The sequence below is a fragment of the Bos indicus genome, chromosome 29 (genome assembly GCF_029378745.1).
Source record: "Bos indicus isolate NIAB-ARS_2022 breed Sahiwal x Tharparkar chromosome 29, NIAB-ARS_B.indTharparkar_mat_pri_1.0, whole genome shotgun sequence".
Lineage (NCBI taxonomy): Eukaryota > Metazoa > Chordata > Mammalia > Artiodactyla > Bovidae > Bos > Bos indicus.
In genome coordinates, this window is record NC_091788.1 from 17,800,608 (window position 1) to 17,817,201 (window position 16,594).

General features: G+C 39.5%; 1 protein-coding gene across 9 annotated transcripts in view; it reads left to right on the forward strand.

The window, feature by feature from the left end:
* Window positions 1-16,594, forward strand: part of NARS2 (asparaginyl-tRNA synthetase 2, mitochondrial) — a 140,492-nt gene that overhangs the window by 19,933 nt on the left and 103,965 nt on the right. Inside the window, exon 3 of one of the 9 annotated variants that reach the window (XM_070783002.1) lies at window positions 6,679-6,751. The exons of the other annotated variants lie outside the window; for them this stretch is intronic. Coding sequence (XP_070639103.1) covers window positions 6,679-6,751 — 73 coding nt within the window. The remainder of the gene's footprint in view (window positions 1-6,678; window positions 6,752-16,594) is intronic. 9 annotated transcript variants of the gene reach the window in all.

The following is a 16,594-nucleotide window of genomic DNA, read 5'->3' on the forward strand; positions in this document are numbered from 1 at the left end:
AGTGAACTCCGGGAGTTGGTGATGGAGAGGGAGGCCTGGTGTGCTGCAGTTCATGGGGTCGCAAAGAGTTGGACATGACTGAGCGACTGAACTGAATAATGAGTGATGTTGAGCATCATTTCATGTGTGTGTTAGCCATGTGTATGTCTTTGGAGAAATGAATGTTTAGTTCTTTTTCCCACTTTTTGATTGGGTTGGTTGTTTTTCTGGTATTAAGTTGTATGAGCTGCTTATCTATTTTGGAAATTAATCCTTTGTCAGTTGTTTCATTTACTATTACTGTCTCCCATTCTGAGGGTTGTCTTTTCACCTTGTTTATAGTTTCCTTTGCTGTGTAAAAACTTTTAAGTTTATTTAGGTCCCACTTGTTTACTTTTGTTTTTATTTCCATTATTCTATGGTGGGGGGGTCATAGGGGATCTTACTTTGATTTATGTCATTGAGTGTTCTGCCTAGGTTTTCCTCTAAAAGTTATATAGTTTCTGGTCTTAATAGGTCTTTAATCCATTTTGAGTTTATCTTTGTGTATGGTGTTAGGAAGTGTTCTAATTTCATTCTTTTACACGTAGCTGTCCAGTTTTCTTCCCAGCACCACTTATTGAAGAGGTTGTCTTTGCCCCATTGTATATTCTTGCCTCCTTTGTGAAAGGAGTGGATTTTTAATTTACCACTCTATTTGCCTTTTTGATAACTGTGAAGTGATAAGCTAGAGAAATTTGAAAAAATTAATAAAAATTCTAAGATATCTTTTATACAGATTCAAGCCCCAGTTAACATTTTTGGGTGTAATTTTTATTTTAAGGGATAAACTAAAATAGAAAAGTACACATGTGAATATTTTCTCTTTTCAGAGTCTTTAGAAAATGTATTTTTCATAAAAATGATTTAGTCTGTATACCTCGTGAAGGCTTTTATTTCAGTCCTTTGTTCAGCAATTATTTTTTGAGCTCCTTCTATGGGCCAGGCATTGTTAGCCTGCACTTGTTGCAGGAAATTTAAAAGTTACCAGTTTTTCTTACTTGTAGGCAATTGAAAGCCTTTCATTTGCCAGTTAGACAGCCTGTTTAAAATCATTGGCCAGTTAGTATAACAACGTACAAAGAGAAATATATGTTGATAATTGGTGCTTTTTGTATTTATTCACTGATTTCTATGTCTCTGAGGGAAGTCAAAATTCTTTATACATTTGGGTGATTCCATCAAATGACAGGACCTGTATAAAACTACTCTCTGTGGTTCAGTACATTCTGACTCTTGGTAATGATGCTTTCCCTTCATGTAATCGAACAGTGTATTCACTACAATAGTTGTCCTGACGTGAGGGGACATATGTACACCTATGGCTGATTCATGTTGACGTTTGACAGAAAACAGCAAAATTGTGTAAAGCATTTATCCTTCGATTAAAAAATAAATAAATTTTTAAAAAGGAGTTTTTATAAGTATAAAGGGAATTATTAGGCCCAAATTAAATAAAAAATATTTGTGTAGCAAACTTAAATAAGATAAATTCGGAGCTAAGTGCTTTACCACCAGAGAAATCCTCCAGGCAAGTCTGAATGATTAGAACATGTATGTTTTTGACTCTAAACAACACAAGGCAAGTATAAATGTATAGAAAGGGGAAAATGAATTTCTGAAGCTTAATAAATGAGAGGGCTTCCCTGGTGGCTCAGTGATAAAGAATCCACCTGCCAGTGTAGGAGACGCACATTTGATCCTGGGTCAGGAAGATTCTCTGGAGAAGGAAATGGCAACCCACTCCAGTATCCTTGCCTGGATACTGGAGTATCCCATGGACAGAGGAGCCTGGCGCGCTACAGTCCATGGGCTCACAGAGAGTCAGACACAACTGAGTGACTAAACAGAAGTAAAACAAATAACTTCTATGTTCATAGTTCTTCAGGGCCATGCTGAGGAATTTTAGATAGTGGAATTAGCTTTGTTTATTCAGAGTGTCAGAAAGAGATGCTCTTGAATTGATTGATCCTAGGCTCCTGCAGTTAGGGTCTAGATCAAATTCCAATCTGTGGCTTTTTTTTTTTTTAATGACCCATTGTCTTTGCTGTTTTCAGCAGTTCATCTCCTAAGACTTGCCTTTTGCCCCTGCCAACCCTCTTTCCTTTGAAAGCAGTGCTCCTTATTCCCACCTCACACATCAATGCGCTTCCAAGCTTCATGGTGTGGGTTTCTTCCTGACTGCATGTAGAGAGATAGGAGTTTGAGTCTTGGCACTCCACTATTAGGAGAAAGTGAAGTGTCATACCTAAATTTTTGCTTCTCGTATTAGTGTTCTTTTTTTCCTCTGATAATGATGAAGTGCAGTGACTACTTAAAGGTAAGGATGCCTGGTATACATACTTAGGTTTGAGGAAAGCAGTAAGGTGGCCACCTTGAAATACACAGTAAGAACATCATACACTGTCGAGAAGTGAGTGTGTGTCCCATCATTTTCATTTTCTTTTTCCTCATCCGTATTTCCTGCTTTACAATTTCAGGTACTTGTTAAGGTTTGGGTACTACTGAACAAACATGTAGGAAGTTGCTTTCAAAGCATCAGTTTCTTATTCAGCAGACGTTTGGTACCATCTGTGTTCAAGATGATGTGCTCACTATTAACTGAAAAAAGTGAAAGTGAAGTCGTTCAGTCGTGTCCGACTCTTGGCGACCCCACGGACAGTAGTCCGTCAGCCTCCTCTGTCCATGGGATTCTCCAGGCAAGAATACTGAAGTGGATTGCCATTTCCTTCTCCAGGAGATCTTCCCAACTCAGGGATTGAACTGGGGTTTCCTACATTGTAGGCAGACGCTTTACTGTCTGAGCCACCAGAAAAGTTGCTCGCTATTAAGAGGGATATAAAGATGTAGTCACAGTTCTGGTCGGTGAAGCAGGTGTGTTTGCAGGATTTGATAGAGAAAGGAGTGCACATTTCATTCACTTTTTTTTTTTTTTTTTTTTAAAGAATTGTTAGTTATTTTTGGCTGCACTGCGCCTTCATTGCTGGGTGGACTTTTCTCTGGTTGTGTCGAGCGGGGGCTACTCTCTCGTGGCAGTGTGTGGGCTTCCTGTTGCAGTGGCTTCCCTTGTTGCACAGCATGGGCTCTGGAGCACTTGGGCTTCAGTAGTTGCAACACATAGGCTCAGTAGTTGCACCTCGTGGACTCTAGAGCACAGGCTTAGTAGTTGTGGCACACGGGCTCTGTTGTCCTTTGGCATGTGGGATCTGCCCGGACCAGGGTTCGAACCCATGACCCTTGCATTGGCAGGGGGATTCTTAACCACTGAACCACCATAGAGGTTCTTTTCATTCACTCTTGATGCTACTTATCCTACAATAGTCCCTGGTTGTACACTTTTTTCCTCTTTGTCTTAGAGCCCTATTTGAGTTCCCACAATTATGTTTGATCCTCATGATTCTGCAGTGAGTGGTTTATCTCTGAGAAGATAAAAGAGATTAAAAGCATGAATTAGAGATTCTGGCAAAATCTAAACATTGATAGGAAGTAAGGTGGAACTGCTTTATGTATATATTTGAGGTTACAGTGTTACCGTTTTAAGTGGTATATATGAAATCTAGAATATAATTAGGTTCATGAGGACTGATTAGGTTCATGAGGACTGATTAGGTTCATGAGGACTGACTTGATCAGAAACATCTTCAAAATAAGTATGTAAATTAACTGTACCCTGTGTGTGTGTGTGTGTGTGTGTTAGTTGCTTAGTTGTGTCCGACTTTTTGTGACCCCATGGTCTGTCCGTGGAATTCTGTAGGCGAGAATACTGGGGTGAGTTGCCAGTCCCTTCTCCAGTGGATCTTCCTGACCCAGGGATCAAACCTGGGTCTCTTGCATTGCAGGCGTATTCTTTACCATCTGCACTTACCAGGGAAGCCCCTGTACTCTACACTAGGGAGAGCATTTTAGGTAGGGGAACAGTGTGAGCAGAGTCAAGCAGTTGAAATTAGTGTGGGGGTTTTCACTGGGCTCTGGATGGAAGATTAAAAGATTTATATTGGTGAATCATAAAAAATAAAGGTGGGGTGTAGGATCCTGTTCCATAGTTTTCAGTACAGTGACAGAGTTATGCAGCCATCCTCACAGTTTAATTTTAGAGCATTACATCACCCCGTATTGAAACTTACTACGCACTCATTAGCAGTCTCTTCTCGTTCCCACCCCAAGCTCTGGGTAACTGCTTAGCCACTCTGTATAGATTTGTCTCTTCTGGAGTATTTCCTATAAATGCAGTCATACTACATATGGCCTTTTCTGTCTGGTTTTTTTCATTTAGCACAAAGTTTTTGAGGTTCATACATGTAGCATACAACAGTGCTTGATTCCTTTTTATATCTGACTAGTATTCTATTATAAAGATATCCAGTGTTTTATAATCCATTTAGGCATTGATGGATATTTGGATTATTTCTATCTTTTGGCTATTATGACTAATGCTACTGTGAATACTTGTGAAAACATTTGGATATTATTTCTCTTGGGTGGAATTGGTGGATCACATGGTAGCTTTATGTTTAATATTTTGAGAGACCACCAAACCATTTTCCAAAGTGACTGTGTTGTTTTACATTCCCAGCAGCAGTGTATGAAGGTTCCAATTTCTCCTGAGTGTAGCCAACACTTATTATTGCTCTTCTTCTTGTTTTTTTATTATAGCAATACCAGACAGTGTGAAGTGGTATTTCACTGTGGATTTTCTGTTTGCCTTTTTCTTTCGATAAGATACAGTTTATATGTAAATATGTGATTCATATTTAAGCTTTTAATTACAGTTCTATGCCAAAATGTGCTAGATGAATAATCACATATTGTGAAATTAAATTAGGCTGAGAAAATCTTGGAGTAATACTTTACATAATAGGAACAGTATTCAGGTCCAGCATTTATACATTTAAATACTTTTTAAAGTGAAGAATAAATTGAAAGTCTAAAAAAAAAAAAAAAGAAAGTCTATTAAACGGAACCTGTGAAGGTGTGTAGTTTTATATCTGAATCTTATACTGTGGGAATTCTCATAGTATGTACTGAAGTTTGGCATTAGATTGTTTTGCTTTTATTATCGTGGGTATGTACATAATATAAAATGTATTACTGTAACCATTTTTAATGAACTGTTCATACCATATAGTCACAGTGTTGTACAACCATCACTGCTATATAGTTCCAGAATTCTTCAGCACCCCAGCAGAAGCTCTGTAGCCAAATGAAACGAGATGCCAGTCCAGGTTCAATGCACGATGCTGGATGCTTGGGGCTGGTGCACTGGGACGACCCAGAGGGATGGTATGGGAAGGGAGGAGGGTTCAGGATGGGGAACACATGAGAAATAAAGGAATAAAATAAAAAGAAAAAAAAAAAAAGTTCTTTGGGCACTCTATCTGATCTAATCTCTTGAAACTATTTGTCATTTCCATTGTATAAAAAAAAAAAAAACAGATTTTATGAGCCCAAAAAAGAAAAAAAAAAAATAAAGTGAAGAATAATTTGAAAGTCTAAAAAAAAAAAAAAAAAAGAAAGTCTATTAAACGGAACCTGTGAAGGTGTGTAGTTTTATATCTGAATCTTATACTGTGGGAATTCTCATAGTATGTACTGAAGTTTGGCATTAGATTGTTTTGCTTTTATTATTGTGGGTATGTACATAATATAAAATGTATTACAGTAACCATTTTTAATGAACTGTTCATACCATATAGTCACAGTGTTGTACAACCATCACTGCTATATAGTTCCAGAATTCTTCAGCACCCCAGCAGAAGCTCTGTAGCCAAAATTCCTCATTTCCTTTTACCTCCAATTCCTAGTAATCTCACATCTACTTCTTGTCTCTGTGGATTTCTGGATATTTCATATAAATGGAATCATACAGTGCCTGGCCTTTTGTGTCTGCCTTCTGTTAACTTGTATCAGAATTTTATTTCTTTTTATTGCTGAATAATATTCCATTGTATGGATATATCACATTTTGTTTAACCATTCATTCACTGATGTTCATTGGGTTATTTCCACCTTTGGCTTTTGCAAATAATAATACTATGAACATTCATGTTAAAATTTCTGTTTGAACACATATTTTCAGTTCTTTTGAATATATTTCTAGGAGTGGGATTGCTGGGTCACATGTGTATGTTCTGTGTTTAACTTACTGAGGAACTACCAAATTATTTTCTGCAGTGGTTGCAGCGTGTTATATTCCCACCAGTGATATTTGAGAGTTCCACTTTTACTGTATTCTCACCAGTGCTGATTATTTTCAGTTTGATTACAGCCATCCAGATGGATGGGAAGTGGTTATCTTGTTGCTTCGATTTGCCATTCCCTAATGTCTAAGGATGTTGAAGATCCTTTTGTGGCTATTGACCATTTGTATATCTTCTTTGGAGAGATATCTGTTTCAGTCCTTTGCCCAATTTTTAATTGCCTGATTGGTCTTTTTGTCGTTGAGTTATAGGAATTCTTTATTCTAGATACAAATCTATCTTTTCCCCTCCCCCTGCAGTGTGAAGTCTTCAGTGTTGCCCCTCAGTGGATGTAGCCGGGGGTATGCCCACTACCACCCAGGGATAACATTGATTCTGGCAGGACTCTCTTTGGCTATTTCTTTCCCAGACCATACCCAGCTCTTAAACTAATTACAGCTGCTTGCTCTTTTGTTTTCAACAGTGTTCACGGACATAGGTTGCTTCACAGACTATTGCAGTCAAATTCAGGCAACTTTAAAGATACGCTTCCTAAGGTCGGTTTTTGAAATTTATTCTGACCCCCAAAAGATCTCTTCCTACCTGTCTCTTTCCATTTCTTTCTGCAAACTAGCAGATCTATAGTTTATTCAGCCTTTATCTCCAGTGAATGTCAGTCTCTTCCCAGTGGCCTATCACTACAACCACAGTTTTTAAGAGCACCCTTAGGTTTGAGATTATCCACACCCTGTTGCTAATAAAGTCAGTTCCTTTGGAGAGAGGCTTGGAAGTCTGGTTTATGATTGCTTCTAGCCCTGGTGACTCTGTGAATCAGGCTCTAGGGCTGAGGGCAGGAACAATGGACACTTCTCTGAAAGTGACATTACAGTTTAGGAGCTGAGTCCTCAGTTGAGTGGTGGCTACAGCCCCAGGTCTTGTTGGTTTGAGCTGGGGCAAGAGAATTTGGGTCTAGTGTTCTTAGCAGTTCCTCACCAAATGTAGACCCTCCATTCCAGGAGCCGCTACCTCTTGGCCATACTCACACTCTGTGTAGCCTCAGCATCAAGTAACTGTGGGCAAGATGAGAAATGCCAGCATGCTATGGTGCTCATCCTGCTGAAATAGTTCTCTGCCTAAGAGCTGGGGTTCGGAAGAACCCTGTGTCCTTGGCATCAGTCTGGGGTGGAGATTCTGTCCTGCTTAGCTGTGATGGGGAAGGGTGGGAGCAAGATTGTCGTTTATAGACACCACTAAAGTTCCTTGTCATTACCAAGTTCTAGTAGATTTTCTTGAATTCTGTGTTTCTTCATTTGCCATAAGCACTTAGGACCATTTAAAGGGACTTTAGAAGGCTGGGATGGGGGTAGGTTTTTGTTTTTTTATTTTATTTTATAACTTTCACCAGTTTCACTGAGGAGTGGGTCTGTGGAACTCCCCACACTGTCATGCCAGAAGAAGAAAAAGCCAGTCGTTTTGGGACTACTTTTTACTGCCATGGTTCTCAATGTCCTACTTATACAATGTGAAAGACGCCGTGCATGCTTACATGCTCAGTTATGTCTGAATTTTTGCTACCCCATGATCTGTAACCCACCCAGCTCCTCTGCCCATGGAATTTTCCAGGCAAGAATACTGCATTGGCAGGCAGATTCTTTACCACTGCACCATATGAAAACTTAACATTGCTAATCAAAAATAAGGAAAATGTAATATGTATTGACAGAAGCAGGCTGCTGTAAACACTAGAGGCTTATCTTCCAAACTGTTGTGCATTCTAGAAGTGGTAATGAGAACTTACTTGGCCTTGGGAATTTCGGTGCTTATGAATTCTTATGGCTAAGTTATTTATGGCACACATCACTTTAGTTCTGCTTGATATGTTCACTTTTCAGTACTCTTCCCTGTTTCTTTTAATCTTTTTATATAGGATGAGGGCTAACCCAAGTCAGACGTCTTCTCCAAGCAACTCTTTTCTTCCAACCCCTGTTTAGTTGTCATTTCCGATTTAGTAGTTTAGTTGTCAATGTCCTTTAGTTGTTCTTTGACATTAGTTTTGTTTCCTCATCTAGATTGTAAGATCCTTATGGGGAAAACTGCCCTCCATACTACCTGACAATGGTGGAAAATTTGTGTGCTTGTTGATGATACTTGTGGCTTCTTTTAGTTTTGTACAACTTTCATCCTTAAGACCAGTCATTTTCATGAACAACAAGGACCTCTGTAAAGCACAGGGAGCTAAACTCAATACTTTGTGATAACTTGTAAGGGAAAAGATTCTGAAAAAATAGATCCGGATGTATATATAACTGAGTTACTTTGCTGTACACCTGAAACCATTGTATATCAACTATGCTTCAGTTGTAAAAGAAAATTTTGACTAGTCATTTATTTTTCTGTTGAGAATTTCTATTTCTATTAAGGAAGTACAGTTTTTGGATGTCAAAGATGCCTAGGACATATCTAGAAGTTAGGTACTCATAGTACATTCACCCCTGGACATGGGGCCCACTGTTGTATATTATTTGAATTTTTGATCATATGCATGTATTACTTAAAAACAAACAAAAAAAGATAATCCAGGTAAAAGTTTGTCATTGTTTAGTTGCTTAGTGCCATCCAGCTGTTCCACAAACCCATGGACTGTAGCCTACCAGGTTTCTCTGTCCATTGAATTTCCTAGGCAAGAATACTGGAGTGGGTTGCCACGCCTTCCTCTAGGACATCTTCCCAACCCAGCGATTGAACCGTCTCTCCTGCGTCTCTTGCATTGACAGGTGGGTTCTTTACCACTGAGCCAGCTGGGAACCCATCTAACATTTGTAAAGTATGTTAAATCAACTAATATCTGTATAGTACTTTCAGTTCAGTTCAGTCTCTCAGTCGTTTCTGACTCTTTGCAACCCCATGAACCGCAGCATGCCAGGCCTCCCTGTCCATCACCAACTCCTGGAGTTTACCCAAACACATGTCCTTCGAGTCGGTAATGCCATCCAAACATCTCATCCTCCGTCGTCCCCTTCTCCTCCTGCTCTCAATCTTTCCCAGCATCAGGTTCTTTTCAAATGAGTCAGCTCTTCGCATCAGGTGGCCAAAGTATTGGAGTTTCATCTTCAACATCAGTCCTTCCAATGAACACTCAGGACTGATGTCCTTTAGGATGGACCGGTTGGATCTCCTTGCAATCCAAGGGACTCTCAAGAGTCTCCTCCAACACCACAGTTCAAAAGCGCCAATTCTTCAGCGCTCAGCTTTCTTCACAGTCCAACTCTCACATCCATACATGATCACTGGAAAAACCATAGCCTTGACTAGACGGATCTTTGTTGGCAAAGTAATGTCTCTACTTTTGAATATGCTGTCTAGGTTGGTCATAACTTTTCTTCCAAGGAGTAAGCGTCTTTTATTTTCACGGCTGCAGTCACCAACTGCAGTGATTTTGGAGCCCCAAAATATAAAGTCAGCCACTGTTTCCCCATCTATTTGCCATGAAGTGATGGGACCCTCTTCCAACAACATAAGAGAAGACTCTACATATGGACACCACCAGATAGTCAACACCAAAATCAAATTGATTATATTCTTTGCAGCCAAAGATGGAGAAGCTCTATACAGTCAGCAAAAACAAGACCTGGAGCTGACTGTGGCTCAGACCATGAACTCCTTATTGCCAAATTCAGACTGAAATTGAAGAAAGTGGAGAAAACCACTAAACCATTCAGGTATGACCTAAATCAAATCCCTTATGATTATACAGTAGAAGTGAGAAATAGATTTAAGGGACTAGATCTGATAGATAGAGTGCCTGATGAACTGTGGGTGGATGTTCGTAAAATTCTACAGAGACAGGAATCAAGACCATCCCCAAGAAAAAGAAATGCAAATAAGCAAAATGGGTGTCTGAGGAGGCCTTACAAATAGCTGTGAAAAGAAGGGAAGCGAAAAACAAAGTAGAAAAGGAAAGATATACCCATTTGAATGCAGAGTTCCAAAGAATAGCAAGGAAAGATAAGAAAGCCTCCCTTAGTGATCAATGCAAAGAAATAGAGGAAAACAATAGAATGGGAAAGATTAGAGATCTCTTCAAGAAAATCAGAGATACCAAGGGAACATTTCATGGACAGATGGACTCAATAAAGGACAGAAATGGTATGGACCTAACAGAAGCAGAAGATATTAAGAAGAGATGGCAAGAATACACAGAAGAACTGTACAAAAAAGAGCTTCACAACCCAGATAATGATGATGGTGTGATCACTTCACCTGGAATGTGAAGTCAAGTGGGCCTTAGAAAACATCACTATGAACAAAGCTAGTGGAGGTGATAGAATTCCAGTTGAGCTATTTCAAATCCTGAAAGATGATGCTGTGAAAGTGCTGCACTCAATATGCCAGCAAATTTGGAAAACTCAGCAGTGGCCACAGGACTGGAAAAGGTCAGTGTTCCTTCCAATCCCAAAGAAAGGCAATGCCAAAGAATGTTCAAACTACCGCACAATTGCACTCATCTCACACACTAGTAAAGGAATGCTCAAAATTCTCCAAGCCAGGCTTAAGCAGTATGTGAACCGTGAACTTCCTGATGTTCAAGCTGGTTTTAGAAAAGGCAGAGGAACCAGAGATCACATTGCCAACATCCACTGAATTATGGAAAAAGCAAGAGAGTTCCAGAAAAACATCAATTTCTGCTTTATTGACTATGCCAAAGCCTTTGACTGTGTGGATCACAATAAACTGTGGAAAATTCTGAAAGAGATGGGAATACCAGACCACCTGATCTGCCTCTTGAGAAATCTGTATGCAGGTCAGGAAGCAACAGTTAGAACTGGACATGGAACAACAGACTGGTTCCAAATAGGAAAAGGAGTTCGTCAAGGCTGTATATTGTCACCCTGCTTATTTAACTTATATGCAGAGTACATCATGAGAAACGCTGGACTGGAAGAAACACAAGCTGGAATCAAGATTGCTGGGAGAAATGTCAATAACCTCAGATATGCAGATGACACCACCCTTATGGCAGAAAGTGAAGAGGAACTCAAAAGCCTCTTGATGAAAGTGAAAGTGTAGAGTGAAAAAGTTGGCTTAAAGCTCAACATTCAGAAAACGAAGATCATGGCATCCGGTCCCATCACTTCATGGGAAATAGATTGGGAAACAGTGGAAACAGTGTCAGACTTTATTTTGGGGGGCTCCAAAATCACTGCAGATGGTGAATGCAGCCATGAAATTAAAAGACCCTTACTCCTTGGAAGGAAAGTTATGACCAACCTAGATAGCATATTCAAAAGCAGAGACATTACTTAGCCAACAAAGGTCCGTCTAGTCAAGGCTATGGTTTTTCCTCTGGTCATGTATGGATGTGAAGAGTTGGACTGTGAAGAAGGCTGAGCACTGAAGAATTGATGCTTTTGAACTGTGGTGTTGGAGAAGACTCTTGCAAGTCCCTTGGACTGCAAGGAGATCCAACCAGTCCATTCTGAAGGAGATCAGCCCTGGGATTTCTTTGGAAGGAATGATGCTGAAGCTGAAACTCCAGTACTTTGGCCACCTCATGTAAAGAGTTGACTCTTTGGAAAAGACTCTGATGCTGGGAGGGATTGGGGGCAAGAGGAGAAGGGGATGACAGAGGATGAGATGGCTGGATGGCATCACCGACTCGATGGACGTGAGTCTCAGTTAACTCCAGGAATTGGTGCTGGATAGGGAGGCCTGGCGTGCTGCGATTCATGGGGTCGCAAAGAGTCGGACACGACTGAGCGACTGATCTGATCTGATCTAGGTTGGTCATAACTTTCCTTCCAAGGAGTAACTGTCTTTTAATTTCATGGCTACAGTCACCATCTACAGTGATTTTGGAGCCCAGAAAAATAAAGTCAGCCACTGTTTCCCCATCTATTTGCCATGAAGTGATGGGACCAGATGCCATGATCTTAGTTTTCTGAATCGAAGTTGAGCTTTAAGCCAACTTTTTCACTCTCCTCTTTCACATTCATCAAGAGCCTGTTTAGTTCTTCTTCACTTTCTGCCATAAGAGTGGTGTCATCTGCATATCTGAAGTTATTATTTCTCCCAGCGATCTTGATTCCAGCTTGTGATTCTTCCAGCCCAGCATTTCTCATGATGTACTCTGCATATAAGTTAAAATCAAGTATATTGCAGTTACAATAAAGAAGCAATACTCTCTCCCAGGGCAGTTGTGAGGATCAAGAAAGTATTTGCAAAAATCCCTAATTTAGCCCTGTTTTGGTCTTAACTATTTAAATGCATGTCTATATAAACATATCCATATATATGTGTATGTGTGTGTGTATATATATATATAAAAATAAATAAATAAATAAATAAGCAGGGTGACAATACAGCCTTGATGTACTCCTTTTCCTATTTGGAACCAGTCTCTTGTTCCATGTCCAGTTCTAACTGTTGCTTCCTGTTGCTTCCTAGGTTTCTCAAGAGGCAGATCAGGTGGTCTGGTATTCCCATCTCTTTCAGAATTTTCCACAGTTTCTTGTGATCCACACAGTCAAAGGCTTTGGCATAGTCAATAAAGCAGAGATAGATGTTTTTCTGGAACTCTCTTCCTTTTTCGAAGAACGAGCTAGCGGATGTTGGCAATTTGATCTCTGGTTCCTCTGCCTTTTCTAAAACCAGCTTGAACATCAGGAAGTTCACGGTTCACGTATTACTGAAGCCTGGCTTAGAGAATTTTGAGCATTACTTTACTAGCGTGTGAGATGAGTGCAATTGTGCGGTAGTTTGAGCATTCTTTGACATTACCTTTCTTTCGGACTGGAATGAAAACTGACCTTTTCCAGTCCTGTGGCCACTGCTGAGTTTTCCCAATTTGCTGGCATATTGAGGGCAGCACTTTCACAGCATTGTCTTTCAGGATTTGGAATAGCTCAACTGGAATTCCATCACCTCCACTAGCTTTGTTCGTAATGCTGCTTCCTAAGGCCCACTTGACTTCACATTCCAGGATGTCTGGCTCTAAGTGAGGGATCACACCATCGTGATTATCTGGGTCATGAAGAAGGAGAGTAACAACATTTACTGATAGGCTACTGTTGGCAAGAACTATGGGTGCTGCAGTTTTATGTGTATAAATAACCTATTAGTATAAGCTCTGGGCAGTATAATGCATACAATTGTACCACTGAAATACTAAACTTAAGACATAGGGCATTATAAAGTCCTTTGATCCTCCACTCTGCCCTCCCTGTTCCATCTCCCGCCTTTTCCCACTATCCTGATTTTGTGTTTTATTCTTATGCTTTAAAAAAAAAAATAGTTTTGCCATATGGATGGATCCCTAGGAAAAATTGTTTCAATTTGAATGTTCCTCAACTTACACAAATGGAATCATACTGTTTTTCTCGGATGAGCTTTTTTCCCTCAGTATTATATTTCTATTAAATAAGAATCTCTGGGAAATGGGACTCAAGTATTTGTATTTTTTTGAGACTTTCTAGGTAATTCCAGTATGCCTTCAGGTGTATATACAGAATAGTGGAAGTACATGTTCATAGCTTCAACTTGACTAGACAAATGTAACTTTTTAGAGGGAAGAAGGAATTTGAACTCCCATCAGCAGGGTGTGCTGTTCTACATCTTTGCCAGTATCCAGTATTTTCAGTCTTAAACTTTTGCAAACCTCATGGATGTAAAATGGGGCCTTGATGTGATTTTAATTTGCTTTTCCCCAATAACTATTGAAATTGAGATTTTTTTTTCTTATGATTATTGACCACTCGTTTCCTCTTCTGTGATACTTTATATTGTATTGTCTTTTTTATGTTTGTTTTTTGCAGGTTTTATTTATTTATTGAAGCATAGTTGATGTACAATATTGTGTTAGTTTCAGGTATACAGCAAAATAATTCAGTTATACAGATATATATATATATTCTCTTTCTTGCCTGGAGAATCCCAGGGTCAGGGGAGCCTGGTGGGCTGCCATCTATGGGGTCGCACAGAGTCGGACACGACTGAAGCGACTTAGCAGCAGTAGCAGCAGCAACAGATTCCTTTCCCTTATTGGTTATTACAGAATATTGAGTGTAGTTCCCTGTGGTACAGATTAGGTCCTTGTTGGTTATCTATGTTATATATTGCATATCAGTGTTTTCATATTCTGGGTATCAGTCTTCCACTGAGTATATTGTTGCAAATGTTTTTTCACAATTTATGGCATGCAGTACTATTTATTGAATAGTGAGAATTGGAGTTGAGAGAGTGAGTAATGTTTATACTTGGGGAAAGAACATTCCAGTCAGAAGAAACAGCAAGTACAAAGGTCCCGTGGCTGGAACTGCCTGAAGTTTTCAAGAAGTAGTCATGAAGGACACTGTGTGTGGAGCATAATGAATGATGGAAAGAATAGTGGGAAATGAGGGGTTTGAGAGTAAGTGCATGTTGTACAGGGACATGATAAGATGAACACTCTATTTTATATATTTGTAATATGTTGTATATATTTATACAAATACATTGTAAAAATCCCTTTTCTCCTCTGAAATGAAATACAGATAATATAAGCACTTAAAATAATACAGTGTTTCCAACTTAATATAAAGAAGACATAAATGAAAGTAGTATATTTCATTATGTATGACAATTCAGAATACAAGTTGGAGAAGGCAATGGCACCCCACTCCAGTACTCTTGCCTGGAAAATCCCATTGACGGAGGGCCTGGTAGGCTGTAGTCCATGGGGTCGCTAAGAGTCGGACACGAGTGAGTGACTTCACTTTCACTTTTCACTTTCATGCATTGGAGAAGGAAATGGCAACCCACTCCAGTGTTCTTGCCTGGAGAATCCCAGGGACGGGGGAGCCTGGTGGGCTGCCGTCTGTGGGGTCGCACAGAGTTGGACAGGACTGAAGCGGTGATTATGTAGAGTGTCTGACTTTAAGAGTTATAAGTTAGGACTTAAGCATGTGTGTATATTGCTGACTCAAATACTGTAAACAGTAATTGTGATGGGATTTTGTGAAATGGTGAGTAATTATTGATAATGTCCTATATCAAAGTGCAGCCTTCCCTTAATTTACATGAAGGAGGCATTCTGAAAAATTCAGAGTATAATGAAAGGACAAAATTCACATAACTCACTAACATAATTCACTAACATGAATGTTCCATAGGCTATTTGAAACTCTGGTAGTACCAACTAAACTGCAGACGCTCCCCTTCTTCATGTGATAATCAGAAACATTTCCTAGGAATCTTGGACACAGGACTTGGCAGGCATTATAAGAATTCTAACTCTGCATGAGATGGCAAGTCATTGGAGAGTTTTAGGAAAAGGAGTAGCGTAAATCACTACTGTCTTAATGAGATCATTCTGGCTGCTGTATGGAGAATAAATGGTGGGTGGTTAAGTACAGAAGAAGAAAAACCAGTTGAGTCTAATCCCATAATCCAGGTGAACAGATGATAGTAGTTTAGACCAGACTTGAAACTGTAGATTCTACACTGTGTTTGGAATCTGGATATATTTAAAAAGTAGTTTTTGCATGTCAGTACCAGGCCACATGTTTGTTTTGTTTTTCTTATCTCTACTCTTGGCCTATGTTTTCCCAGAAGTAGTTATGTTAACTACATCAGGACTGCTGGCAACCTTTGAACTTTTAATATGGAGGGGATTTTTTTTTTCCCTACAAATGGTTGTTTCCATTGCTAAAGAAAGTGGAAAGTGGATTTTCCTTTTTGTTTTCACATGAACTTGCATGTTGTCAGTACAGGAATTAAAATTCAGTAGAATTCAGTTAAATGCTCATAAGTGAAAATGTCAGCTTTATAAATACTAGGAAGCCTTTTGAGCTTATACTCTTTAGGACCAGACCCATTTGATTATTTGGGTGAGTGGGTTTTCGATGGAAATAGTGTTGGTTCTTTCCTTGTTCTTTGTTTCTCAGGCTACTCAGCTGGAAAGCACACTGTTTACAAACAGTCTAAGCTAATACCATCCTTGAAGGGAGCAGTCCATGGCATTTTTGACTCGAGGGACACTTTTATCCCCCCAAATGATACGAACTTTTTCTGCATGATTTTTAAACAGCATCAAATGATGAAATTTGTATATTATCTCTCAGTACCACAGCCAGAGGTGAAGGATGACCAAGTTTTTCTGGTCCAGTTGTCAGTAACCTGTTGTACATTTCATAGCAACTGCAAGAAACTATGTCATCTTAGTTATAGTTGGTTGGATTCAGTTTTTATATTGAGAGGAGGCGTGGAAGATAAGTGATTAGCTTTCATAGAAGGAAATTTGATGAGGATTCTTGATACTTAGTGCGGCTTCCCAGGTGGCTCAGTGGTAAGGAATCTGCCTGCCAACGCAGGAGACATGGGTTTGATCCCTGGGTTGGAAAGATCCCCTGGAGAAGGAAATGGCA